The 26,818-nt window shown below is 43.2% G+C and overlaps 1 protein-coding gene across 1 annotated transcript; it reads right to left on the reverse strand.

Annotated features, from left to right (window-relative positions):
* Positions 1 to 51: 51 nt before the first annotated feature.
* On the reverse strand, positions 52 to 26,026 carry si:ch211-159i8.4 (matrix-remodeling-associated protein 5). The gene is given in 18 exon segments (XM_056440081.1): positions 52 to 1,491; positions 2,007 to 3,153; positions 3,369 to 3,449; positions 3,728 to 3,854; positions 3,977 to 4,249; positions 4,773 to 4,944; positions 5,048 to 5,566; positions 5,750 to 5,950; positions 6,051 to 6,309; positions 6,880 to 7,124; positions 7,331 to 10,459; positions 12,022 to 12,173; positions 12,404 to 12,642; positions 13,658 to 13,787; positions 18,582 to 18,718; positions 19,548 to 19,673; positions 25,766 to 25,851; positions 25,942 to 26,026. Coding segments are annotated over 16 exon segments (7,452 nt in total). The 5' UTR covers positions 19,635 to 19,673; positions 25,766 to 25,851; positions 25,942 to 26,026; the 3' UTR covers positions 52 to 937.
* Positions 26,027 to 26,818: the final 792 nt, after the last annotated feature.

Raw genomic sequence — 26,818 nt, forward strand, 5'->3', positions numbered from 1 at the left:
CATTGTCGTTTTAACATGGTAAAAATGACACAACTGAATGACAACAATAAATACCTGTACTGTATGTTTTATTTTTTTTATAAATTATGTACTCACACATTTGTCGTTAAGTTCCCCTTTGTGTCACTCGACGAAGCTCACAACGCAGATTGTGTGAGCTGTTACGTTCCCAGCGCCATGAACATGAATAAATGAAATTGATACATACGGTCATTCGCTGGTACACGATGTAGAGCAGCAGCAGGGACGGGGGTGTTTGTATAATCATAGAAAGAGTTCACGAAATATGGCACTAATAGAATAGTAGAATAGTTGATTATGCACCCATGTTCAAGAATTATGACACTCTACTACTCACCAATGCTTGTCGATGAACTCTAAGGTTGTTTTTCTTATTATGTGATATAAACAATTTAATATGCACCATGTGCTGATGAAACAACTCTTAGTTTAAAGTCTACCAGCACATTTTGACAATAATAATCCTATAAGGGGTACATCTTCTATTTAGATATAGCAATTTGAAGACAGAGGAGTCTTAAGTTGTGGAGTTGCACAACAAGCATTGTCAGAGTAACATTTCACACATTATAATGGAGAATGTGAAAGGGGTCAAGAGGGCAAGGCCAAAGGCAAAACTTTGAGCAGTGAGTTATACGGCTTTTTGAAAAGTGAAAATATACTTCAAGGTCCGAAATTTAGAATTCAAAGAATTCTGCAACGTTTGCACAATGAAAAAAAAAAAACTGCAGTAAAGAATCACCAACGGTGAGCGTTATTCGAAACATCAATGTTCTGTGGAATTTTGTTTGCAAGGTGTCTCAAGCCGAGCTGCCAGTCAGGATGTTTAAGTCTCTCTCCGGAGCGTCTTTAATATGCAGAATATATTCAAATCCTGATGGAAAAATCCTCATCCAGTCTTAATTGCAACTGTCACTCAGACCACTTGTAGGTAAGTAGATTTAAAGTCCGTGCTAAGTGCGTTTTTGGCGTTGCATTTGTAGATGCCAGAGTTCGTGAGCTTTGGATTCTGTATGACCAGACTGCCCTCCCCGGTCATGTGAATCCCTCCCTGCACTGTAAACCGGTTGTGTGGAACCAGCGTTGTGCGTCCGGGCAACGTCCACGAAATATCCGGCTTGGGAATACCGGTCGCCACACAATTTAACTTCACTGGTGATCCCCGGTTGACCCTCGTGATGGAGGTCAGCGTATTGGTGATACGTGGAGGGAAAACCAGGACTGCAACCGGGTAGGATAGTGTCGACGAGCCGAAAGAGTTGGAGGCTTTACAGACGTACGTTCCTTTGTCGAAGGTGGCCACCTGCCGGAGTTGGAGGGTCCCATTGGCAAAAAAAAATACCCGGCCAATAGTTTGAGGTTTGTCCAAAACAAGTCCATTGGGTAGGGTCCATGTGATTGATGCCTGCGGCCAGCCATTCACAGTGCAGGGCAAATTGAGATTAAGGCCGTAGGTGATCCTTATACCACCTGGAAAAGTACAATTATAATGGTAAGCAAATCTCCTTCAAAAAGTATTGATACAACACAAAATCACAAATATGGCCAGATGTGCCATTGATTGATTTAGTCTGGTTGAATTTACTCTGGTTTGGTTTCCCCCTTGGTACACTTTGTTTGGGCATATCTGAATACAGAAATTCTTCTTGTATACAGACATAAACTACCACACCAAGACCTTTCAGAAGAAGTGATCGCGGTATATCAAATAATTTGGATGTAATTTGGAATCTGGAGAAATAGATCTTCTCCAGGACCTTTTTCCCGAGAAATGAAGCTAATATGTAATTGCGGTAAACACAACTTGTATCTCAAATGATTAAAAGCTGTCGAGTGACTTTTGGTGATGCTTTTTGGTTCATTCGAATGCTTTTCTGTGTCAGAGGAAACCAAACAGAGTCGATAAACACAATAAGTTTACCAGTCTTTCACTTGATCAAACTAAGGAGACTTATGCTTTATGAATTTGAGATGACAAAACATACCTGTAGATCCTCTGATCACTGGCTTTCTGCCCGACTCCAGCGCATAACGTTTCTCTGCTTGTCCTGCCACATTTCTAGCGAGGCAGCGGTACACTCCCTTATCGCTTGCAACCGGATGAGAGATCTGTAGAGTTCCTTTACCCAAATGATGTGTGAAGCGTTGGAGTCTCACACCGGGCTTTAACATCGTCCCGTTGGGTAGAATCCATGCAAACTCCGGGTTCGGCTTGCCACGAGCGGGGCACTCCAGAATCAACTCTCCACCGTCTTGCTTTATTGGTAAGATTTCAATATTGGGAACAGCAAAACTCGGTTTCTCGGCAATTGATGCCACGTCTAATTCAACCAAAAGTGAGGCATCACCCAGATTGTTTTTGGCCAGACACATGTATCCCCCTTCATCGGTTTTCCTCACCCCTCTCAGCTCCAAGCTCCCGTTCCGGTGGACTTGGAAGCGACCGCCGAGGTAGGGCGTTGGGAGGGAATGCCCATAAGGAGTAACCCACCAGACTCTTGGTTCGGGTTTTCCTTCCACTCTGCATTCCAGAAGCGCCGTTTGGTAAGAAACAGCCAAGACCTTTGTGGTGCTCCTCTTTTTTACGCCATTAATAAAGGGTTCTTGGAGTTCAGCTTCAAGTTTCACATTTTTGACATCATCACCAGCAGAATTCCTTGCCACACACGCATACTTCCCTTCGTCGGCCAGTATTACTTTTTTCACCACTAGCATCCCATCGTCCATGACCTGAAATTTGTCTGAAGACAAAGATATCACATCATTTCTGGGTGAGATCCACATGATTTTTGGTGTTGGTTGACCTGTTGCCTGACAACTCAACTTAGCTGATTCTCCTAACTTTACCGTAACCAGTGATTGAGATTTCAATGTAATTTTTGGAGCGTTCGGCCCCACTTTGACGTTTACTTTTCTTTCATCCTTGCCAAGTTTATTCTTGGCAAAACAAGTGTAGTCACCCTCGTCTCTTTTGCCCATTTGCTGGAGAAGTAAAGTCCCATTGCCAAAAATAACGTAGCGGCGGTTGCGAAGGCCGCTGTCGTCCGATTGAAGGGCGTTGTTGATTAAAGTTCCATCGGGGAGACTCCAAGTAACTTCTGGATCAGGGAGACCTGTTGCAACACAGTCCACCTAGAAACAGAAACAAAGTGTGGGAATTTGAAAAAGAAGTGTCAGGATTATCCTAGGCTCATTTCTAAATAATGATCTTATTTGTTAGGGGTACTTATTACATTATTCCATTTCAGCAATTAATTAGACTTCTGCTGAAAGATTGTAGGGTTTATTAGATTTTTTTAAATGTCTTTTCCTCTTTAGATAAAGCTTGACCTTGCTCAAAAGAATACCTGAAAATGTTCTCCAAGGGTGACCCTGCTCTGTGCAGTTCTCACATGTTCAATTCTTGGAGGGGTCATTAACACCTCCACCTGATGAAGAGAATACATAAATATTAGCAAATACACCAGTGAAAGCATGGAAAATGCTGAGACAGTATTGATAATTGAATAACCCACTGTTACAGACATTGCCAGCACATATACAGAGAAATTAAAAACCTTTTCTTAATTAAGGGCAGACCACAACTTTGATTCTTGACCATAGACATCTTTAGTTTGACTTTGACACTCATTAACAAGGAAGGGATGCATAATGAAAAAAAAGTTGGCAGCAAAATAAACCTGGCTGAAGTCGGTCCTGTTCATACCTGGAAGAGTTCCATGTCTTCCCCATTGGGCCGCTGAAAGACACACAGATAATTTCCCCCATCCAGCTCTGTTAGCTGAAATATCCTCAGAGTGCCATTTAGGAACACTTTAATGGGTCTCTCCGGACTGCAGGCAGAAGGGGTTACATTAATGCAGTCAGTGAAGTAGAATGGAAACCAACATATATGTATGTATTTTATAACATGATCAGTATTGTGATGATTTATAAATGTGCAAAATTAAGCCACCTGTATCGATGTTCCATGATGGTCTTGGAGGGTAGCTGCCAGATGGTCCCTCTTGTGGACGGAGTAGACTCTGGACAGTGGAGGTACACAGCAGATCCGTACATAGCTGAGACAGAGTGCCGTCGGGACGGCCCACCGTGGCGTTGGGTTGGGGGGATGGGAAGAGGAGGAGGAGGAGGAGGCTGGCGGGAGAAGGAGGGGGAATTTGCCCTCACCTCCAGCTGGACAGCTCTTTTGGCCACGCCTACAGCGTTAGAGGCCAAACACTCATACCTGTGGGAGGATTGACAGCGGACTGGTGAGCTCAGATCAACAATCTGAGAAGAATACTTTAAATGTCCTGATAACCTTTTGAGTTGAATTGTACATGTGTATTGCTCAGGACTGGAATACTGTTTTGCATGAAGGTACACAACATCTGACTTTAAATGTAGTCAACAAAACCTTGAGTGTCCTTTGATATTACTGCATGCCACTCAAGGTCAGAAGATAAAATTGTACACTTGGTAGATCGAAATTACAAGTATGCAGATCTTTGAGCCTGATGGGAATGCCATTTCGTCAAATATCAAAGCATTGGACTAACCATAACCCATAAAGCTTCAGAGTGAAATTAGACTTAAATTGAGACGATTATTCGACTAGAATAGGTGATTAAGAACACATTTCGATTCATCCAGGTAGGTCAACTAAAGCCAGGCACCCCATCTTATGAAACAGTAAGTACACATATTCAACCACACATTTGACCAGAAAGACGGAATCATGAATAGACTAAAACAAATGCACATCTCACCTCCCAGCATCAGCCGGTAAAACATTCTTCACATACAGCGTCCCATTGGGGAAGACAAACAGCCTGCGTCCAAGAAACTGTGATGGTTTTACATGGCCGCCTCCTGGGAGCGTCCATTTCAGAGCAGGCACCGGTTCGCCCTTCACAGAGCAGTGAACATACACACTCCTGCCTGATTAAACGTGATTGTATTAGTTTAGATGATGAACATTTCACATCATGAGACAAACGTCCTGTCAGGGGAAGTTTACGGACGTCAAAGTTCTGTCCAATACCTGGCTGAATGATCACAGTATCCATTGCTCCTTCACTGATGCTCGGAGGCAGAGCGGCCACATGCAGATGATATGTGATTGTATCAGCACCTGCTGCGTTGCTTGCGATACATTTATAGTCCCCTTTGGTGGAGAAATTGAGAGAGTGAATCTGCAGGGTTCCATTTTGAAGCAGATGTATCGGAGAAAGGGGAGTGTGGACAGCCCCGACTTCACGCACAAACGTCCTGTCCGGAAGAATCCAGGAAATTTGGGCGGGGGGTTTACCCGAAGCGTGGCAGTCAAGAGTCACACTTTTCCCAAAGTAGACCGCTATCTCTGTGGACTTGGGCGGCTGGATTTTTGGTGCCTCAGTCTGGACAGCTAAGGTGATGACCATGCGATCTGATCCGAAGCTGTTCTGGGCCGTGCAGAGGTACTGGCCCCTATCTTGGAGCTGGATGTTTTTAATGACAAAAGTACCATTTTGGAAGACTTCAAAACGGGGACCATGCTTGGTGTTGGCTGGGATGGTGGCACCTGAGAGGGAGGGCAGAAAGGATAAAGAAGTAATTATGAATGAGAGACTTTAATGTCACATTTGAAAACGTCTGTCTCTGGCGCTCCCCAGTGATAGTATCTAAAGAGAAACAGCAGCAGGCAGATGGCCAGTAAGAAGAATACGCTAGAAGCTTATTTAACTGTTGTACCTCTCTCCCTTACCTGTGGAGACTTTGGTCCATGTAATGTTGGGTTCAGGATTCCCTGTAGCTTTGCAGGGCAGGAACACATCACTCTCCGCCAGTGCTGACACACTAGCAGTGTTCAGCGTGGTAATACGGGGCTGCGGCCCACCACCTCTAGCTCCCAACACCCATTGGAAAGGAGGGGCAGCTGTGGGCCACCGGGAGCTAATTCGGCCTGCTAGAAAGACACATTAAAGACAAAAAATAATATAATCATCCCTGATTCAAATATAGTGCTCATTTTGTATTTCGAATACATTGCCAAAAATGGCTCTTACCTCCAACAGGCCACCGACCTCCATATGGTACACCAGGGGGGGTGTGAAAACCAGAGAATGATGCTGTTGAAGGTTTAGCAGGGTTCAGAGGTTGCAGCTTGTGAATGTAAGAAGCAGTGGGTGCTGGTGGTTTAGGGTTGTACGGTCTATGTAAAGATGGAAGGTTGGGTTCAGGTGTGATGGGGGATGGATTGCGGTAGCTCATGTGAGGTTTGGGTGTCACCATCCTCCCTAACTGAGCGATGCGTTCGAGCTGCGTCTGGAAAAATAAAAATGAAAATTATTATAGTACTAACCCATTTAGCTGGAAATAAATCTCTTCTCTGAGAGCTGGTTCATCATCATCGCCATCTTTAGTAATTAAACCCTTGTTAAGTCCCGCCTTTGCTGCCACAGACAATGTCAACACATTTTCCTGTAAACCGAATCCTAATTCCCTGAAACAATCATGAAAAAGCATGTCTATACATTCAGTATCTCTAAATAGTGATGTGCTAACATGCTATGCTAATGTTAGCGTCACAGGTTTTTATGGAGAGAAGTTTAAGAAACTTTCCGGGTAACGAGTTGACAACTATGACTAGCTTGAAATCCACAAAACCAGCCAGAGAAATAAGAAAATGTGAAATGATTCCATGAGAGTCTGTGGAGGGCAGCCGGTCAGAGCTGGCCAATGCTACACGATGATGGGCTAGTCTGCGTTCAATGAGCGAGTCTAGGCCATAGGTCTGTTTTTAACAGAGCTAACTGTTGCTCACTCACTCTTTGTTTTTAGAGCCCTTTTGATGCACTATATGCTGCACACCCACAAAACCACGCCTTATCATACCTGTCTGTATCTGTTCCTCAACCTAGATAGAAACAGATAGTCTCTGGTTTGGGTCCTGCCATCCACATGGTGGTGATGATGATGATGTGAAAGATGGGGATTAGAGAGTGTATCTCTGGAATGTCCCATCGCTCCAGAGAAAGTAGGTGTGGCCTTCACCGTTTCTGCGATGATCTCTGGTCGGTTAGTGATAACCGGGCTTTGAGCCCAGGGTTTCTGCGTGGGCACAGAGTGGGATCCAGGACCTAAAGAACAAAAATATTATCACATATACACTATATCCATGCATTCCAACCAGGATTAGGGTGACTCGTCCTAACACCAAGCCAATATAATATTGCCTTTTTATACTATATTTGCTATATTAATTTGTTCTATCCACTATCTCTTACAATCAATTACATTTGGTCATCACCTTGAAAGAAAACCATTGCAACACAACTATATTTACCTTGCCTTGGATGAGGAAAGGACCTTTGACCAGGCCAGGAAGGGTAGGGTGGATGGTAACGATGGTGTGAGGACCAGCGGGAGGTCGGGGGGACTCTGGGAGGTTGGGAATGCCGGCCCGGATTCACTTCGCCTTGCCTTGCTGTATTTCTGTCTTGGTTTGTGTGTGTTGTCCTGGAAGCAGTGGTTTGCCCACCTCCCTGTTTGGTCTGATGGAGCCAAGGGTGAACGGGCCCCATTACTGGGAACCTGTGGATTTCAAGCTTCACCTTTGGCTTGTTTACGTCTTCATCCTCTTCCTGTGTGAGTTCTTTTTCTCTGCCTGAATGTGAGGTAGATGAAGTTTTTGCTTGGGTTGGTGTATCTTGTTCCGGTGAGGGGCGAGTATTAAGACTCGGTCTATTCGGTGTGATGAACCGGATGTTAACCAGTGTATCGTAGCTCTGCGTAACCCAATCCGTCTCATATTTTTCTGTGTCTTTCTCACTGCTTTCTGTGTCTATTTTGTGTGTTTCATCCCGCTCCCTTGCTCTTATTACCTCCTTTTCATTCTCTCTTACCAGATCTTCATTGTCTCTGCCCTTTTCTTCAGTTTGCGTTCTAATCTCCACCCTCTGTTTCTCAGATTCCTTTATCTTTACAGTGTCCGCCTCCTTCTCTTCAACAGGGCTTTCAGTGGGATGAGGAGTACCGTCAAGCTTTGAAGTGACAATCGTCTTTGGATTAAGTCGTGAAATACCAGCGTCTTTTTCTCGAGCTGGTAATACGGTACGCCGACTGTCGGGATCATGAGTGGCATGAGGGGTTTCACTGTTTAAATCTTCCTTGGCATCAAAACTACCACTATCATTGTCTTCATATTCTTCATTGTATTCACCTGTATCTTCCTCTGTCTGATATTCAGCAGTTAAGATGTCATGGTTTTCCACTGTGGTTGGAACAGGTGTTGTTGTAGTAGTAGTAGTAGTAGTAGTAGTCGTAGTAGTAGTTGTAGTAGTCGTAGTTGTTGGCGGGATGGTTGTTTGGACAACTGTTGTTTGTTCTGTCTTTGATGAATGGTACATGGGGTGTCCGTGCGGACGGACTCTTCTCATTGTGGGTTTTCTACGCCTATAAGGAGGCCTTCTCCTGTTCATATGACCAGGAAGGAGGATGTTGCTCCTTCTCCCCTCTCCAGGGTGCTTACTTTCTGACTGAGCGGTTCCAAGAGCAGGAGGGTCTGTGACAGCTTCTGTTTTTTCTGCCATCCCGCCAACGAGGCGTGGGGTTGATTCTGTACTTCTGAGTTGTGGAAGTAGTAACACATCTGGCTGACTTTCCGATGTCTCAGAGTCATCACCTTTCTTCTCTGTAGAATAGGCTTTAGTATAAGCTTTTGTGTTGATGGGTAAATTAGTTGGCGCTATCCTCACATCAGGAGGGGTAGTAATAGGAGGTAAGTTATAAGCATTCGTCTAAATTCTTGCGGCAGTTGTCGTAGTGTGTTTGGACGTACTTGTTTGGATAGTTACAGTGCTGGGCTCTGGAAGTGGCGCCTCTGTGGGCAGACCAACACTTGGTTTAGCATTAGCTTTTGCCAATATCTCTGCCCAACGATTGGGATCTAATTCTTTCACAGATTTATTGGGTTTTCTCTTTGATTCTTTATTTCTTATCCTCTTTGAAAACCCATTCTGATTCCTTTGTTGCGTTCCTACCTTCTTAGGGAACAGTGTAGCAAGAGGTTGTATAATTTCCTGGTAATCTCCCCCTGAACCCTCTCCTTCCTCAATGTCAACTGGTAAACTCTGCTCCTCTTTCGCCGTCGGTACTTTGGATCTATCAGAGGTTTTTTCTTCTCCTGTAACTTCCACCAGGTGTGCTAGCATATCAACTCCATACAGATTTGAGGCCAGGCAGGTGTATTCCCCTGCATCTTCCTGTGTCGATCTCCTTACCACCAAAGTCCCATTTTCCGTGACTTCTGTCCGTCTTGTCTGTTGCGTTGGAAGAAGAATTTGGTTTTTGGGTAGGTACCACATAGTTTGACTGGGCTGGACTGAGGTAACCTCACACGGGAGAGAAAAAGAGTGCCCCTTTTCAACTACAATTTTCTGACCGTTGAAAGCAGTTGGGCTGAGTGATAGTTCTTTAATGGTGAGTCTCAGAGGTATCAAGTCCACACCGGCTATGGTCCTGACCATACAATGGTAAAGGCCTGAGTCTAACAATGTGGCATTTAAAATGACAAGTTCTCCTCTTTCTGAAATTTCAATTGTATCAGTTGCCTCTTCCACAATGGACAAATCTGGAAGCATCCACTCCACTTTCACCTCCGGCTCCGAAGTGACAACACTGCACTCCAAATTAACCTTTGAACCTTCGAGAGCAGACTGAACCCGTCCGGTTGCCCCTCTGCGAATTAGAGCCCAGGACATGGCGAGGTCATTGTCATCTTCTGATCCTCGACGGCCGTTGATGTGCTTGGTAATTACGGTGGTGAAATCCATCACCAGTTTCTTGTTGGTTGTCTGCTGTCTGTTGAGCCTCAAAGTGACTCTTGGTTGAAGCAGCCATGAGGGTTCTGCTACCAGGTGCCCTTTTAATTCAGTGAAATATGGGGAATTTTCATTTACAGCTTGGACGTATTGATACGCCACTCTGCTTGCATTTCCCTTCAGCTCACCTCTCTCCAAGATAGCAGGGCTTTCATAGTAATATGCGACCAATTGCCATAGATTCTGCAACGCCTCCCGATCAATTTCACACTCGAGGACAGTCACTAGTGATACATTGACGGACAACTCCCCGGGTGATTGTGAATTTACTATCCAAGTCATGGGTGAACTGTCTCCAGGGTGCCGCACATCACAGGCCACGTGAGCACTGTTTCCGTGGCTGTCAGAGAGAACAACGATCAGATGGCCTAAAGGTTTCTCAAAGTCACGGGTGTACGGAAGGTCCGGCTCCGATTCAGACTCAGGCCACACTGGATTGTCCCGCTGTTTGAGGGCCGAGCGAAGAGCCGGACGCTCACAGGTGAGCTTGGCTGGAGTCAGTTCGAGCAAAATGGTCTCATTCAGGGTTTGAGGCGAAGAGCACTGGGGGCAAGTTTCACTGGAGCCACGCTCCTTCTTGCATTTTATAACGCCTGGTAGAAAGTGGGGAGGGGGGGGGTGAAAAAGGCAGGACTTGAGGCAAATGGAAACATTACATTTAGCGACTAACAATCATTATACATGTATACACCGTAGACACAGCTATGGGGAGCAATTCAGGGTTAAGTGTCTTGCTCAAGGACACATCGACGAGGGCGAGGATTGAACCGCCGATCACCCTGATTGAAAAACGGACCTGCTAACCACTGACCCACAGTCGACCGTGTGGTCTGTGGATCTGAGGAATTGTAAGAGATATAGAAAGGGAAAAGGTGAGAGAGAAAAAATCCCAAAAATAAAACATGATTCTGGTATTATAAAGGTTTGGAATAATGCAGAAACAATTTGATCCCTTCATGGGTTTGAGTTCAATGAAGATTATTGGATATTGGATCCAATAAGACTTGGCTGTCACGACACCCTATTTTCAGATGTAGCACGCCATAAAACCAATGATATATTATCTGCTATTGTGTTAATACAAACAGCTAGCATGTGGGACTGGTTCATGGATATTCACAAAAATGTAACAAAGTAGCGGCAAATGAGACGAAGCACACGGAACATATTGAGTGAGAAAGACAGATTGAAGAAACCAGATCGCATCTCAAATGCAGTCAATGTCTTGAGGGAAGCTGTGTCCTACGTGTGTCTGAGTTATGAGGACATTATGAGGACAATCAATGCAAAGTTATTTGACACCACTATGCTCTGTTTCTGGAACAAAAACATGTGTATGACGTCCGGAGGCATTATTCTTGGTGTGCATTTGTTGTTAATATAGTTAACTGGTTGCAACCAAGTATTAAGTTGAACGTTTTAATTGAGATTTGTGCTCATTTGCAGGTTAACATTGTTTGATATAGCGTTTTTCACTTTAAAAGTCAGTCCAATTACTCTGAGTCTTGATCTCCATCCCCATTTATTTTGTGACAGTTATTGTTTCTGGTGTCTCCGGCTCACAACTGTTTTGGTTTACTCACCGCCGCTATACAAATGTTGTTTTGAGCTGCTGCCTGCAGCTGTTTTTAGTGACAAAGCTCTAAATACACATTATACACTCGCTGCTCAGCACCAAACCGCAGATAGACACTGCTCTGTGATTGGCTGGTGAACATAGTGGAGGGTTTAGGAGCTAAAAAGCCAGCTGGACACCAACTACAGAATAAAAGAGAGTGAATAATTGGACTCCCGTATCTGCCAGCTAGTCAGAAGCACGACTCCACATACATGTTGCTCCCTAACTGCAGGATGTGTACATAAATAACTATTCGCTAACAAGCTCACATGTGTTTCCCAGGAGTTGGTAGAGCTGAACTGAAATTTATTGGAATATACAATATGGTGGACACAAACACAAGTCCAAATAACTTGATACAGTCTTAACGTGTGGAAGTTGAGTTTTCTGCTCGATCTCCTTCCCCCAGGTGGCCCGAATAATCAAACAAAGCAGCTTTAAGATTAAAATGTGTGCCACCACATAAGTGGAGAATTAAGGAGTAGTGTTTTAATGTGAGAAAACTGAATATATAAGTGTTCCTTCATGCGTTCTTACCTTCATGTGTGGAGCTCCATTCTATCAACCAGTGGAGCTGACAGTCACAGGTCCAGGGATTACCGTAGAGAGAGAGGATCTCAAGCCGGGGAGCTGTCTTCAGCGCCGCGGGAGGAAGCTGCTCCAACAGGTTGTCCGACAGGTGTAAGTGTCTGAAACAAGAACAATTTTATTCACCTTCTGATGATGGTTATTCTTGCATGCAATTTGCATGGGGAAGGGAAACTCATATTACTCTAGTCTCTATAAGGTATGAGGTGCAGGTATAGCAACTCAATTAATTTACTTTACCTATCATTAAATAAATATCAGTAGACGCTCCAAAAGTAGTTCAACTCTCCAAAATGAAGAGAAATATCTTCCGCCTTTTTTGGTTTCTTACTTGAGTCCAGAGGCCCAAAAGCTTCCGAGTAGTGACACCGTTATGAAGGTATGAGGGTGGATGTCTTTGAGAAGGTTCCCCTCCAGCTGCAGAAGTTTTAGGGAGCTCAGGCCGGAGAAGGAGTACGGCTCTATGAAGTCAATGAGGTTGTGGTCCAGATGAAGACGGACCAAACCAGCAAGGCCCTCGAACAGACCCGGGGTCACGGATGTTAGCTTGTTGTAACTCAACTTCAAGATCTGGGGGGGGGGGGGGGGGGGGAAGAATTAGTGTTGCACTGACATTGCTTTCAACATTAAAACTATATTGATAATTTAGCTGGCTAGGGGTTTTATACTTGGAGATAGGACATAAGTAATCTGACTAGCTAATTCCATCAACGCCCTACAAAAGAAATGTGGTCATATTTAGCTTGATAGATGGTCCAAGTCTAAAATGTATTCAGCTTCTTGCTTATTTTGTGGCTTTTTATGCTTGACAGCCAGTGTACACCCGGCTTGTCTCAGCTAGTTGGGTTGGAAATGGCTGCCAGAGGAAATAATGAGCTAAAAGTAGCTTAAACATGGCAGAGCTGCAGGCACTGGTTACTTAAAAAAAAAAAAAAAATACATTAGGGGCTATTTTAATTTAGAAACGTTATCATCTACACAAACTCCTTTATTATTCTTCAGTTATTATTCCATCTTTTTTTTGTAACTCAAATTGTGATTCGTATCCACTTCTTATGTATCTTCTGCCGGATTAGAATCAGTTCTTAGTAAAGTTCTGATTGGACCCATCTGGACCCAACAGGACAGAATTTTAGTCAAGCAATCAAATTATTAACACATTATCGTCTCAAAAGGGGAACATGTTATCTTGCTCTGGCTTTGGACCGCACCAACGTGGCTCATTACTTTGACATATTTTGGTATAGATATGGAGAAGGTAACACGCAAGAGGGTTTAACGCATATCAAAGACACCACGTCAGCAATAAATCACTTTGAACTTGACTCAGATCTGTTTGGAGCATTGGACCGGAACGGAATGCAAGGGAAACTGAACCAAACAGAACCAAATCCAATGGGTTATGGGCTTTAAGTCTTAATGATGAGCCATTGATTAAGAATGAAGTTCAATACACGTCATACGTGCAGGTTCACTTTCTCCATGGTCCATTTGGGTTGATGAATTCAGACAAGTTAGGTATTGGTATTGTCGTTGACTGACCAAGACACACACACAAACACACACACACATACACAAACCGTACCTGTAGTGATCTCAGGCTGTAAAACGCCCCAGGGTGGACTGTGATAATGTCGTTGCCATGCAACATGAGCATTTCCAGTCGTCGAAGTGACCTGAATTCTGACGCCGCTACCTCCGTCAGGCTGTTATAACTGTTAGAGGGAGGAAAAGAAACAGGACCAGTTACTGGGATGAAAGAGTAAGCGCGGGTCATTAGAGGAGTCAGAGAGGGATAGGAAACAAATCTTAGTTAAGGGTGGAAAGTTAGCTGTAAAGAATGGATGGAAACCTCAAACAACCTTTGAACCACAGCTATTTCCTCATTTGTAACAAGCACCGAGGAGACTGATGAGTCTTGCTCACGATACTCTCTGGTCATCGTCTTGACTTTGTCTCAGCTTTGAGTTTGAGTTTGAGTTGAGTTTATTTCGATCAGCAAAATATACAACAATCAGAATTCAACAAAAGAAGAAAGTGGCTGACCGAAAGGGTCGAGGCTGAAGCTATCTAGCTTATAAGTGCACTAACCTATGTTCGTGTTACTTTTATACACTCTGCTCTTGATCTTGACTTTCTCTCATCCCAATCAAAGCTCTGGTTTTGTCTCAATTTAGGTAGTCACAGTAGACATGGGCCCAGCGTACATTTAAAAATGCAGTTTATTTATATTAGTTTGGCCCCAGGGGTCTATGTGGGGGCCCGGTATATAACTATATCAGCAGTCAAGATACAAAAACTTTCTCGGAGTACATCTGACAAGTCAATCTGATTTCAAAGTGCAGTACAGAACAGTGGAAGCCAGAGCCAAGGACATGATTCAATAAAGGACCGCAGCAGAGAACATTGTCTCACGGTAGGAGTTCTACAGCCTTTGATGTATTTCAGTATTTGAGAGTTTGCAGGCTTTCCATCAACAGGAATCAGCACACTATATTGTCTATTAGAGTCTTCTATCCTGTCGTGGGTTCTTCGGCAGCAAAACACACTTTCCCTCTTTGCGGTAACGAATTGAACACATGTGGTGTTTTTTCACTGCTATCAATAAAACAGCCAGCATACAATATATCATCTTGTGGTCACTTTCATCCAAAGTGTTGTTCTACCATACACATATATTTAGTGTAGGGAACTGAAGTGAAAAAACACTGGCAGTGTAAGTGTTTGACATTTATAACGTGACGAAAAGTGTTGCATTCCTTAAGTATAGAAGTGTGTTTTACAGCTTATAAGAAAATGAAACACCAACACAGACAGGAGAGGAGAGAAGCAGTACGGCTGTGAATGAAAACAAAACATAGCCCCGTAGTATATTTCTGTTTATTCGGCTCAGGAGTTGTGAAAGAAACGCTTATGATGTTAAACCTTGACTTTCATAAATGTTACCACGTTGTGGTACATTCCATGGCATTGTGCGTTTTACAGGTCATTGCATTTTTATCATCAAATTGCACAATTCCGTCCGTGTTTGACAATTGTCTTTTCCATATCTTTGCAGTACACAATTAATTGTACAAATGGGGTAACGGCAGACATCTCTCAGCATTCACGGCGGTGCACATGATTGTACTCACCAAAAGTGTCCGATGTAGTTTTGTAGTCTTCACCTTCCTACCTTTTTACCACCGCACAGCACGCCAATCAGTTTGAAGCATATCGAGGCTCTAAGTTTTCAACTTCCAACTTTCAGCAGCTCTTAATTCTCAGTGAAATACACCTTGCAACCGAAGATGCAAGATTCAGTTAATTATAATGAAGCATAAATAATGGCAGATTTGCCAATAATTCATAATTACTACATCAAGACAGAGTACTTGAGAATGAGCTGAATCTAAACCCCCATTGCCACTGCCAGGTGCTTAGTGGTCCATACCATCCTCCACACCACTTACTCAACGCAGAAGATTCTCGAAAGAGTATAGATGCTTGCATTTATTAGAGCAGTTTTCTTTTTAACCCTTGTGTTGCCTTCGGGTCATTTTGACCCAATTCAATATTTAACCCTCCTGTCGCCTTCGGGTCAATTTGACCCGATTCAATGTTTAATGTCGGTGTTCTTTCGGGAGTCAACAAACAAACATAAAGTACCTCACACTTAAACTTGGAAAACAATATTAATTCTAATAATTTTCTGGAGATTTTAATAGCTGGGGTCATATTGACCTCAAGGGTAAAATATGTTAGTAAATATAAAGGTAACAGGAGGGTTAAACATTGAATCGGGTCAAATTGACCCGAAGGCAACACAAGGGTTAATATAAAGGGCATTTCTCTAAAGACTAAAGAAAACCAGGCCTGGACTGTAAATATAAACACTGCAAACATGCCCGGTGTGAACGTATAGCAACAGTTTTGCATTAGGCACTAAATCCCTCTGGTCTGCAGTCCCCCGTTTGCAGGGTGGTCGATTGTTTAGAAAGACCGATCCTGTTAACTCCCTCAAGGTTTGGTCTCCCTCCAAACGTCTGCTCTGCCGAAGTGTTCCTGAGAAATTCCTTTTATTCCCGGTATCACAGCCACTGCCTTCCGCCCCACACAAACAACAAACATCAGGATAGCGTATGCAAAAGGGCAACATGAAACAATCCGCTAGCAGCACACACAGTTCACTCAAAAGCAGAGCGTTCAGCTTTTCAACTGACCAATACAAATCCTGCAGCTAGCTTGCAAGCTAACGTTAGCTCCAAACGTTGGTTCTAAGCGCTAACACTGACTGACTTTTTAATATTTCAAGCTAATTGGTTAAAAGAGAAGAATTATTTGTCTCAAATATGCACGTGACGGCTGCACACATGATATTGTCCATTGCAAACATTCTGCATTGTACTAACCAACCAAGAACAAGCTAAATTCAGACTTGTAATCCAGTTTAATATAATGGTTTTGGTTGCTAAGCGTACATACTTAACCCTTGTGTCGCCTTCGGGTCAATTTGACCCGATTCAATGTTTAACCCTCCTGTTACCTTTATATTTACTAACATATTTTACCCTTGAGGTCAATATGACCCCAGCTATTAAAATCTCCAGAAAATTATTAGAATTAATATTGTTTACCAAGTTTAAGTGTGAGGTACTTTATGTTTGTTTGTTGACTCCCGAAAGAACACCGACATTAAACATTGAATCGGGTCAAATTGACCCGAAGGCGACAGGAGGGTTAAATATTGAATCGGGTCAAAATGACCCGAAGGCAACACAAGGGTTAAGACAATTTAAGATAATTAAAACAGGGTTATTTTGTATCCGTTTTTATTTGTATTTTAAAATAATATACTGCAGTTTAATGTTACATAAGAAGAGACTTTTAGAATTACGTCCAAATGAGTTTGCTGCGATGCTACTTCGCATAACAAGCCTGGCTGTGCTTGCTGGACTGTAAACTTCTCCAAATGTAATAAAGAGAAAGACAGAGCCGCTTACACCACCCTAGACTTTGATTTAGTAGCATCCAGGACTAGTTCTCACACAGTGGCTCCTTGGCTATGGAAGCAACTGTGTTTGTCCACTACTGTAGACAGGAAGCTAGTTAGCTGGATATGCTAATGTTTGCAACTTACGTGAGCGAGTTAAACAGGCTGACGGATTTGAGTTAGCTTTAACCGAAACAAACGGGTCAGTTGTAAAAGCACCCCTAAGATATGATTGGATAGCTGCTGTTAGGTTATATAGAGGAATATATAATATATATAATCAAAAGAGGAAGTCAGAGACATAAGCCTCTCACTTTCTGTTGATGCCAAGTGGAAATATCATTAATTTAGATAACTTTCTGATTGTTTCTGATGATATATAAGATTTCATGTGTCTGTTCATTTCTACCATATGTGTTTTTTTATCATGTTTCCACCTTGCAATATGTCTTTACAATGGTTAGATCATAAAACAAAAGCAAAAATCCGCTATTGCTGTAGGAATCTATTTCTTTATTCAATTTGTCCTCCGGGGGATGGTGTAATTTAATATTAATATAACATTTGCTGTTTGTCAAACTCTTCCTAATAAAGTCCCAGCAGTGTAATGCTGGCTGTATTTAACAGTACATGCCTTCTGTATTGGTTCAAGACCAAGATTATCTGGAATTCTACTAATAGCTCAACTGTTCCCAAGAGCGCATATGGAGGCAGTTTACCTCCTCGGGACTGTAGCTTGGCACCGCATTGTAGCTTTTACCTACTTCGATGGTTCATCCCACCATTATATCCAGAGTTGGAGAGCTAATTAAAGCACAAACGCAATGCACATGAAATGCAGCGATAGCTCCCACATGCCGATGGGGAGCCTCCGGTGAACAACGGCGTGGCTCCGGCTCCTGCCTGCCAAGCAGTTTGCCGTGTAAATATGGATCGTGTGGGAGCCAATTATTAGACATGTCGGTTTGTTGCACGCAAAACAGTCGCTGGGCTTTTTCTGTGCTGAGATGGAGGGCAGCGAACGCTACGTCCACATGGATGTTATTAGGAGGTTTGCCCCTGCTGGAGTCAGCTCTGCTCGGCATGCTGCTGCTAAGCCCTTATCTTTTGTTTTTTTAAGCAGATGTCGACAGAAATAAAAGCACCATGGGCTGCATGCGGGAGTGACGGGATGAGACTGCACTCTTTCATGTAAAAACTGGCTTATTTTATTCCTATGGAAAGTTGGCGTGAGAAACGATGGCAAGCAGCGATACGTTCTCATGATCCTCACGATCTAAAGCAAGAGAGTAACTCCCCTATAGCATACAATAAAGTGATCTCATCCTTGACAACAGAAAAACACTTGCCTCTGCATTTTGGTTTGCGAGTACTTAAAGGTTGTTTGAGCAAACACTCCTCTAAGTCCTACACATTCCACACTACTTCCTAAAGAGTGTTTGGGTTTCTTTTCTTTCCCCTCGGGCTGCCACTCACACAATAATCTGTCAACGCTGTGTGTGTGTGTGTGTGTGTGTCCACAGTGATCGAGTCTTACCCGAGGTTGAGCCTCTCTGTGTCTTTGGAGAAGGTTTTTGGTACGGTTGTGAGGTGTCTGAACGTACAGTGGACCTCTTTCACTCCCGGACAGCTGCAGCTCCGAGGGCAGGGTGGGCCGGCATGAACGGGGGAGATCTACGGACAGATTAACGACGGACAGCGATCGAACGGAGAGGTGTCACACAGAAAAATTAAGGTGCCATCTGGAACCGAAAATGGTTCTTCAGAGTGACGCCATAGAAGAACCATTTCTGGTTCCACAAAAAAACTTTCAAACCAGGGTTCTTTAAAGAACCATTTCCTTAAAGAGTTCTTCAAATAGCCTCTAAAGGTGTCTCAAAGAACCTTCAACAAATTGTTCTTTAAGGCACCATTTCTGGTTCCACAGAGAACCTTTCAAACCAGGGTTCTTTAAAGAACCATTTCCTTAAAGAGTTCTTCAAATAACCTATAAAGGTGTCTCAAAGAACCTTCAACAAATGTTTCTTTAAGGCACCATTTCTGGTTCCACAAAGAACCTTTCAAACCAGGGTTCTTTAAAGAACCATTTCCTTAAAGATTTCTTCAAAAAACCTGAAACAAATGTTTTTTTAAGGCACCATGTTTGGTTCCACAAAGAACCTTTCAAGCCAGGGTTCTTTAAAGAACCGATAATGGTGCCTCAAATGAAAAAGAATGTTTCTTCAGTAGGTCATGGTCCTTCCTAGAACCACAAAACCTTTTAAAGAACCATTTAAGAACCATTTGTTTTCTCTGTGTAGGGATACAACATAAAGAAGAGTGTGGAGATATATATATATATATATATGTATATATATATGTACATATATATATATATATATATATACATATTATCTTCACCGCCAGTAAAACAAATTAACTTATAGTAACTTATTAACTCTTCTGATTCAAGCAGCTAATCCACTGCTATAAGACGTTGGGAGCTTCTGCGTTGCAGATTTACCGTTTGCCATAGCAGTGATGAGAAGAGCAGGGGAAACCACACTGCAGCCAACCTGCAGGAGACTTTGGCGCCCCACCACAGCGCCATGACTGGACGGCTGACTGACCGCTTACGCCATCAATACTCCTGCAGGAAGGAATGATCGGTCAGTGGGTTGCATGTCGTGCTAGTGTCCCTGTTAAACCGGCGACTCGGTGGAGTGATGTTGGGGTACTGCTATACGTAGTGTGTCAACTAACTTAGGTATATGCAACAACATTACTGAGATAGTTTTGGCCAAATAAACAGCGGAAGTTCGGTGACTCATCGACCTCCCCTCCCCTCAGCCTTGTGGGACTTTTTTGCTGTCCCTGCTAAACGATTATGTCGAATTATACGCACGATTTGATTTCGTCCATGTGAGAACGTAGGGGAGAGGGAGAGAGGAAAAGAAAGAAAGAGAGAGAGAAAAAGAGAGAGAGAGAATCCACATGATAGCATATGACTGAGAAAGAAGAGAAAGTGAGAGCTGTAAAAAAAAAGAACAAAAAAACATGGCTGAGTGGGTTGATGACCGTAGCAGCCATATTTATACCAAACTCTTTGCCCTCGAGGTTAAGACAACCTGTTAGACAGATTTGACTGGATTACATCCTGCCAGTCTTCATTACACCTTTCCCAAAGTGTGTGTGTGTGCTGAGCAGAGTGTAAATCCTCTTTAACCGACATAATCTTTTTCCAAACGAGGACATATGTGTTGATTTGAGCTCTTTTAGCTCAAACGACTACCGCACACATTACAAACTAGAATGGGCACTCGGTACCTTTTCATGGCCTTGACCTTTGACCCGATTGATCCCAAAATCGAATCAAATGGTCCCTGGATAATAACCAATCATCCCACCAAATTTCATGCGATTCAGTTTAATACTTTTTGTGTTATGCGAGTAACACGCATACAAATAAATAAATAAATAAATTAATAAATTAATAAATTAATGAATAAATATATACACGGCGATCAAAACATAACCTTCCGCATTTTCAATAAGAAGGTAATCAGGGTGTCGAGTGGAAAAGAAGCACTTGACATTGGCAGTTGTGGGTTGCTGCAGTGCCAGGTGGTTTGGCGCTCACTATGTTAGTTTAAATGTTTAACACACACACACATCGACCGTACATACCAATTACATACACCCACCCGCCCCCACACACAGGGGAGGGAGAAATTGGATGGAGGGGGAGAAAGAAAAGCATTCGCAGGTACCAAACAACACACATACATATTTTGAAGTCATTAGAGGCCAGTTTAGGGGTTTCTGGTTTCCCCTTCTATCTCTGGGTTCTCTGTAATTCGCCTAACAGCTGTGTGTGTGTGTGTGTGTGTGTGTTTTGTGTGTGTGTGTGTCTGTGACATTAGTGACAGGAAGACGAGGGAAAGTGCCCTAAAGTTTGACCTGGATGTTGATTTTCACGCTCCTCTCTGAACACATTCACCGTACAGAGGTCAGCCAGGATGAAATGAATGTCTTGTTCTACAATATATTTGAATTTTGAAGCTCTTAAAAGGAAGTGGCTAACTAGTGGCAGCAGAAATATCATCTTCAGATTGTTTTACAAGACATAGCTGGTGAGAATAAAAACAACATTCTTGACGCAGATAATCAAGCTGATAGAAAACTCCATTGAAGCATTGTTACCCTAAAATAAAGACGAGTGCACCCTTAAATTCAGATTACTTTGCCTCTCTAAAGGGTCAAAGATTAACATTCAATCCAAATATAAACATTATATGATAATAACCCTGCATTGATCCGCGGGGAGAAATCCTCTCCTCTTGCATCGTCCACGGAGAGGTCAGAGGTCAGGGTTAACTAACAGAGGCGAGCAGAGGCTCATTGTTGTGGACGATACTTCAGTGGCTTGAATGTGTGCCGTCGGGTCTTTAACGACTTGTGTCCAAGATCATACAAATGCTTAACATTGTTTAAAATCCAGTATCTGACTTTGGACCTATACAAATACACCATACCTAAGGCTCACAAAGAAAGAACGTCCCACAGTGTCTGTAAATATGTGGTCGTCAGTCCTATAATTCAAATGACATGCTGATCGGAAATTGGATGCATTTTATTAGATACATAATATGTCTCAGGTAAGACTAAAAACCTGTTGCTGCTTCCTTTGACTTGACAGAGCAACTAGAATGGGCACTCGGTAGAGCGCATACCTTCGCATATCACAAGATTGGGCATTGAATTATGAACATGTTGGCATTATTTGCATGCCAATTGGATATAAATTGACGATGTTGACCTTTTCATGACCTTGACCATGACCTTTGACCCGATCGATCCCAAAATCTAATCAAATGGTCCCCGGATAATAACCAATCATCGCACCAAATTTCATGCGATTCGGTTTAATACTTTTTTACTTATGCGTATAACACGCATACAAATGAATAAATAAATAAATAAATAAATAAATAAATACACGGCGATCAAAACATGACCTTCCGCATTTTCAATGCGAAGGTAATAAAGGTGTCGGTCTCCAGTATCAAAGGTTACGATGATCACAGGTGAATGATGTCCGCCAGCTGGCTTCTCTGCTCCCGCTCTCTAATGGCTTTGCCAGTTCTCCTGTGTTAAGCACTTCGGAAACAGGAGAGAGGACAGGAAAGGAAATGAGGGGAGAGGGGGGAAAAGATGGAAGGGGAGGGCAGGTATTGATAGAGAAGAGCAGAAGAGCTAGAGAAAACAGATGAGGAGAGTTGGGGAGGTGATAAAAGTGAAATTACTTTTTACCCCGTGCCAGACTCTCAACCGACGGAGATAAAGTACTTCCAGTAAAGGAGCCAGAGCGCTGCACCATCTGACTTCCTGCATTATCGAAATCATATGTTCATTGGCACAGAGCGTGGTCCTTCACTCCTTTGTTTCTTTTATACACGGGCTTTTCTTTCCATCTTACAATCATCCACTTCTTCGGTGACTAAACTATGCGAGGAGTCATGCTGAGAAAGGAGAATTATGATTGAACGAATGAAGGATGGGTTGAACTTGTGGGACAGAACATACAGTAGAAAACACTCCCAGTGGATCCTCATATGAAACTTTGGACTACAATAGGTTGAAAAAAGCAGGATTACGTGCACATAAAAAAAAGAAACAATCATATTTTTGGTAGTAAAATGTAGTGTATTTCTTATTTTGTCTGTAATACAGTTGATGGTAAAGTTTGATTTGAGAGGAGCCTTTAATTGTCTCATACGCAACTTCCGATGTAAACAAACAAACAAACAACATTTTGACCGGTCAAGGCTCTGAGACTTCCGACAGACTTGAACCAACTGTCCGTGACAATGGAGCTAATTGGCCTCTTGCCCTTAGAACCCTAACGGTGCAAGAACCCCTGCCCTAAGCTTTAATTGAATCAGCTGGCAGTCTGAGCTAATCATTTTCATAAAAATTACGAGATCTGAACAATTCTGTGTTTAAACACGGGACAGTTTGAGAACATGGCTCTGTGTTTATTGACAGTTTCCTACGTTGACTACGCGGATGCTACGCTAACTTGATAGCCTGGTCCTTCTAGTTAGATGTCTATTTTCATATGTACATTAGCATCACAAGCTAACTAGGTTTGTTTGAGAACCACTGGTAGGCTACCAGTGGCGGTGAGTAAAATATTAAGCTAGTCTGGTTTAGCAAAACGCTAACAATAACAACAAGGTCAATAAAATACTAGCGTTTCCCAATGCATGCTAGTTTCCTACTTGTAGTTATCTTAGCTTAGGCGAGATTTGAAGCACTTTTTACCTTCGCATTGAAGGTTATGTTTTGATTGCCGTGTATTTATTTATTTAGCATGGTGCTAATGTACGTGATGCACTTACCGTTTATTAGACCATTTTGGGATCGTCAAGATCATGAAAAGGTCCAAATCTTCTTTTTACCATAGCACGTCAATTTTATCAATTGGGATTCAATGCCCAATCTTGTGATATGCGAAGGTATGCGCTCTACCGAGTGCCCGTTCTAGTTTAGCATTGTTTTGATATTTAGACTTCAGTGTGATCAAAGTCTTCAGCATGGTGCTAATGTACGTGATGCACTTACCGTTTATTCACACCGTCACACACTGTTAGATTGGTGTTTGGGATATCTTTTTTCGACTGCCTAAAACATGTCGTTTTATATTGCTAATGCTCACACATGAGCTACACAGTGTTTCGCTTTTCGGGGAAGTCTAGGGTGATCGAGCATGGTTCGATCTAGCACGTCGGTCAATAATCGAAATGACCGCTCTTGGTAGATTATTGGCGCCCGTGCTTAATTCCATTAAAACAGATCGAATAGCCAAACCAGCCCACTGAATATGCAGCGTGTGCCTTTAAGAACGTCTGAGTACGGCCAACGCATCTTACTGTCAGAAGCATTACGCCGACTGCCAGCCGAGCCACAGCTGCTCTATCCGAGACGTGTCAAGAGAAGACAACAATATGATTCCCACATGTTTTCATGCAAGTCTCAAATATCACAAGCATTCGGAAATCTCTTCAAACGTAATCAGTCGGATGTTGCTACCCTTGTTACCTTCGCATTGAAAATGCGGAAGGTCATGTTTTGATCGCCGTGTATATATTTATTTATTTATATGCGTGTTATTCGCATAACAAAAAAAGTTTTAAACCGAATCGCATGAAATTTGGTGGTATAATTGGTTATTATCCGGGGACCATTTGATTAGATTTTGGGATCGATCGGGTCAAAGGTCAAGGTCAAGTTCATGAAAGGTCAACATCTTCTTAAATCGCATGAAATTTGGTGGGATGATTGGTTATTATCCGGGGACCATTTGATTCGATTTTGGGATCAATCGGGTCAAAGGTCAAGGTCAAGGTCAAATAGGTCAACATCTTCTTTTTACCATAGTACGGTCAATTTATATCCAATTGGCATGCAACTAATGCCAAACTGTTCATAATTCAATGTCCAATCTTGTGATATACGAAGGTATGCGCTCTACCGAGTGCCCGTTCTAGTTTATTAATGACATACATTTCAACTTTGATATTTAAAGTATTCACGGGGATGTAATCCGCCTCACTTCGTCCACATCTTGTGGTATTTTATTTTTTATTCATGACTGAGTGAGATTACTATTTCATATCTGAGGGTAAAAACAGTATTATTTAGTTTTTAGAAGTCAGTTTTATTTATGACGAGTATAAAACATCCAACGGTACAAACACGGAACAAATGTCCATTTTCCTTTTGGTCTTTTGGATGCGATACAAAGTCCTCTGACTGGATGTTAATTAATCTCTCAGACTGTTGAATCAGATTCCTTTGAGGACTAGAAAGGCTTCCAAGTGCGGCCCGTAAATCTTTCGAGGCTTCAGCGTTGGCTCGCTGCATTGGCATGGAGGGACGCTCAGGCGGCTTTGAAAGCAACTCTACAAAGCTGCGCATTGTTGAGGCAAAGTCGAGCGATCTCTTCTTTTCTCTCTGTTGCTTATTATGACTGAAAACCCGTAAGTCGGGAAAACGAAGCAGCGTGTGGCTCATAGATACGTATTTATAGCGTCTGTTTGCCTGCGGCGCTCGTCGGTGCCGATGCGATTGAAGCGCACTTCGCCAAAGGACCCGCTCGTCGTAAACAAACGTCTCCCGGAGAACCGGCTCTGTTTGAGGTTTCTGTGTCTCGCGAACGCAGTAAATATTTGCAACTTCGTATGAACATTAATCATATGGGGGGTAAGTCTTTTTCATTTCGGCGCTGGGCCAAAACAATGTGTAGGCCAGAGAGTTTTTCACGGAACTGGATTGATGCTCTCCTGCTGATTCCAAGTCCGGGGGGGGGGGGGGGTCCCGTGACACGACCACATCCGTCACGCCGCGACCAGTCGCCGTGCAATCCGATTCTCGGAGCGCGGCGGCTCTAAAAGTGTCACTTCTGCAACCTCTTGACACCTCTTGGACAACCTCGACTTCAACAACTTGACCCTCGGGGTGGGGGGGGGGGGCTATATGCGGGGCGATGGGTCGTCGCACACGCGTCAGCTGCCTTCTGTTCGCAGTCGGAGACGACAGTGAATGCAAACTTTTGTGTTATCGTTGCATCAACGAGCATCTCTCTGCATTACAACCGACAAAACACTAAAGCCACGTTCAATTTACTTAGGTTAACCAGTTCTCATTGTAAAAAAAAGAACCCCACAAGAGACTCACCTGGAAATGTGCTGGTGAAAAGGAAAAGAATGAAAGCCCCAAGACAAGTCCTTCAGTTTCCACTGCAGGCTGGAAAGTCTCCGGAGCTTTTACGAGGAAAACAAGCGTCAACAAAAAAATTCCAAAGTAAATAAAAGTATCCAGTTGATGTTTTAGTCCTGTGGATGTTTGCTGACTTGCAAAGCCGCCGAGGTCCCGACGTCTGTAAAGGAGGGAGCAGGAGAGGGGATGGAGCGCTCTCTATCTGTGTGTGTGTGTGTGTGTGTGTGTGTGTGTGTGTGTGTGACCCGTCTGTTGGTTCTTCGGGGCATCTGGATTTCAGATCACCTCCTTCTCGTCCCCGTTCCCTTACAGGAATGCTGCTTCTCCATCCGCCTCCTACACCTCTGCTCCTTCCCCTCGCCTCCTCCATTCATCTCCTCTCCCCTCTGCTTTAACTATCCCTTCTCTCTCTCTCTCTCTCTCTCTCTCTGAGACTCTGAGTCCCATACTACGCAGCCAATCCTGCTGGAAACATGATCACCTTCCGTTCCATTTTTCACTGTTTTCCTCACTCCCTCTATCCCTCTTAACCCCCCCCCCTCTACCCCTCCTGCCTGTTTTTCTCTTCACCTGCCTTCACCTTTGCCAACTCTCCACCTTCCTCTTCCTCTCTCTCTCTCTCTTCTCCCACGCCAAGGTACATTGCAGCTTTTTTTGGAGCACAGATTATCCCATTGCAGTGATCCGTCTGGACAAATGAAGCCTTTGTGCGGCAGCTACACACGCCGGAGATGCACTTTTTCAGAAGTTGGCAGGCCGGATTAGATCTACCAGTGGCTCCCAGCAGGATGGCTGGCTTTTCAACAGTCCAATTGTCCCTCTAAGCCATAATTCTGTCCCTAATCCATGCAGTGTTGAAAACACGGCGGCACCAAAACATCGTCTGCGTTGACGCAGCCGTTTTACAGGATTCAAAGACATGTTTTTTATCATGTGGAAATGTAAAGTTTGGGGATTTTTTGTTTGTTTTGTACGCAACACAAACCGGCGGCATCGGAGCAGCTCAAACGG

This window comes from Pseudoliparis swirei, chromosome 19, assembly GCF_029220125.1.
Source record: "Pseudoliparis swirei isolate HS2019 ecotype Mariana Trench chromosome 19, NWPU_hadal_v1, whole genome shotgun sequence".
NCBI classification, from domain to species: domain Eukaryota; kingdom Metazoa; phylum Chordata; class Actinopteri; order Perciformes; family Liparidae; genus Pseudoliparis; species Pseudoliparis swirei.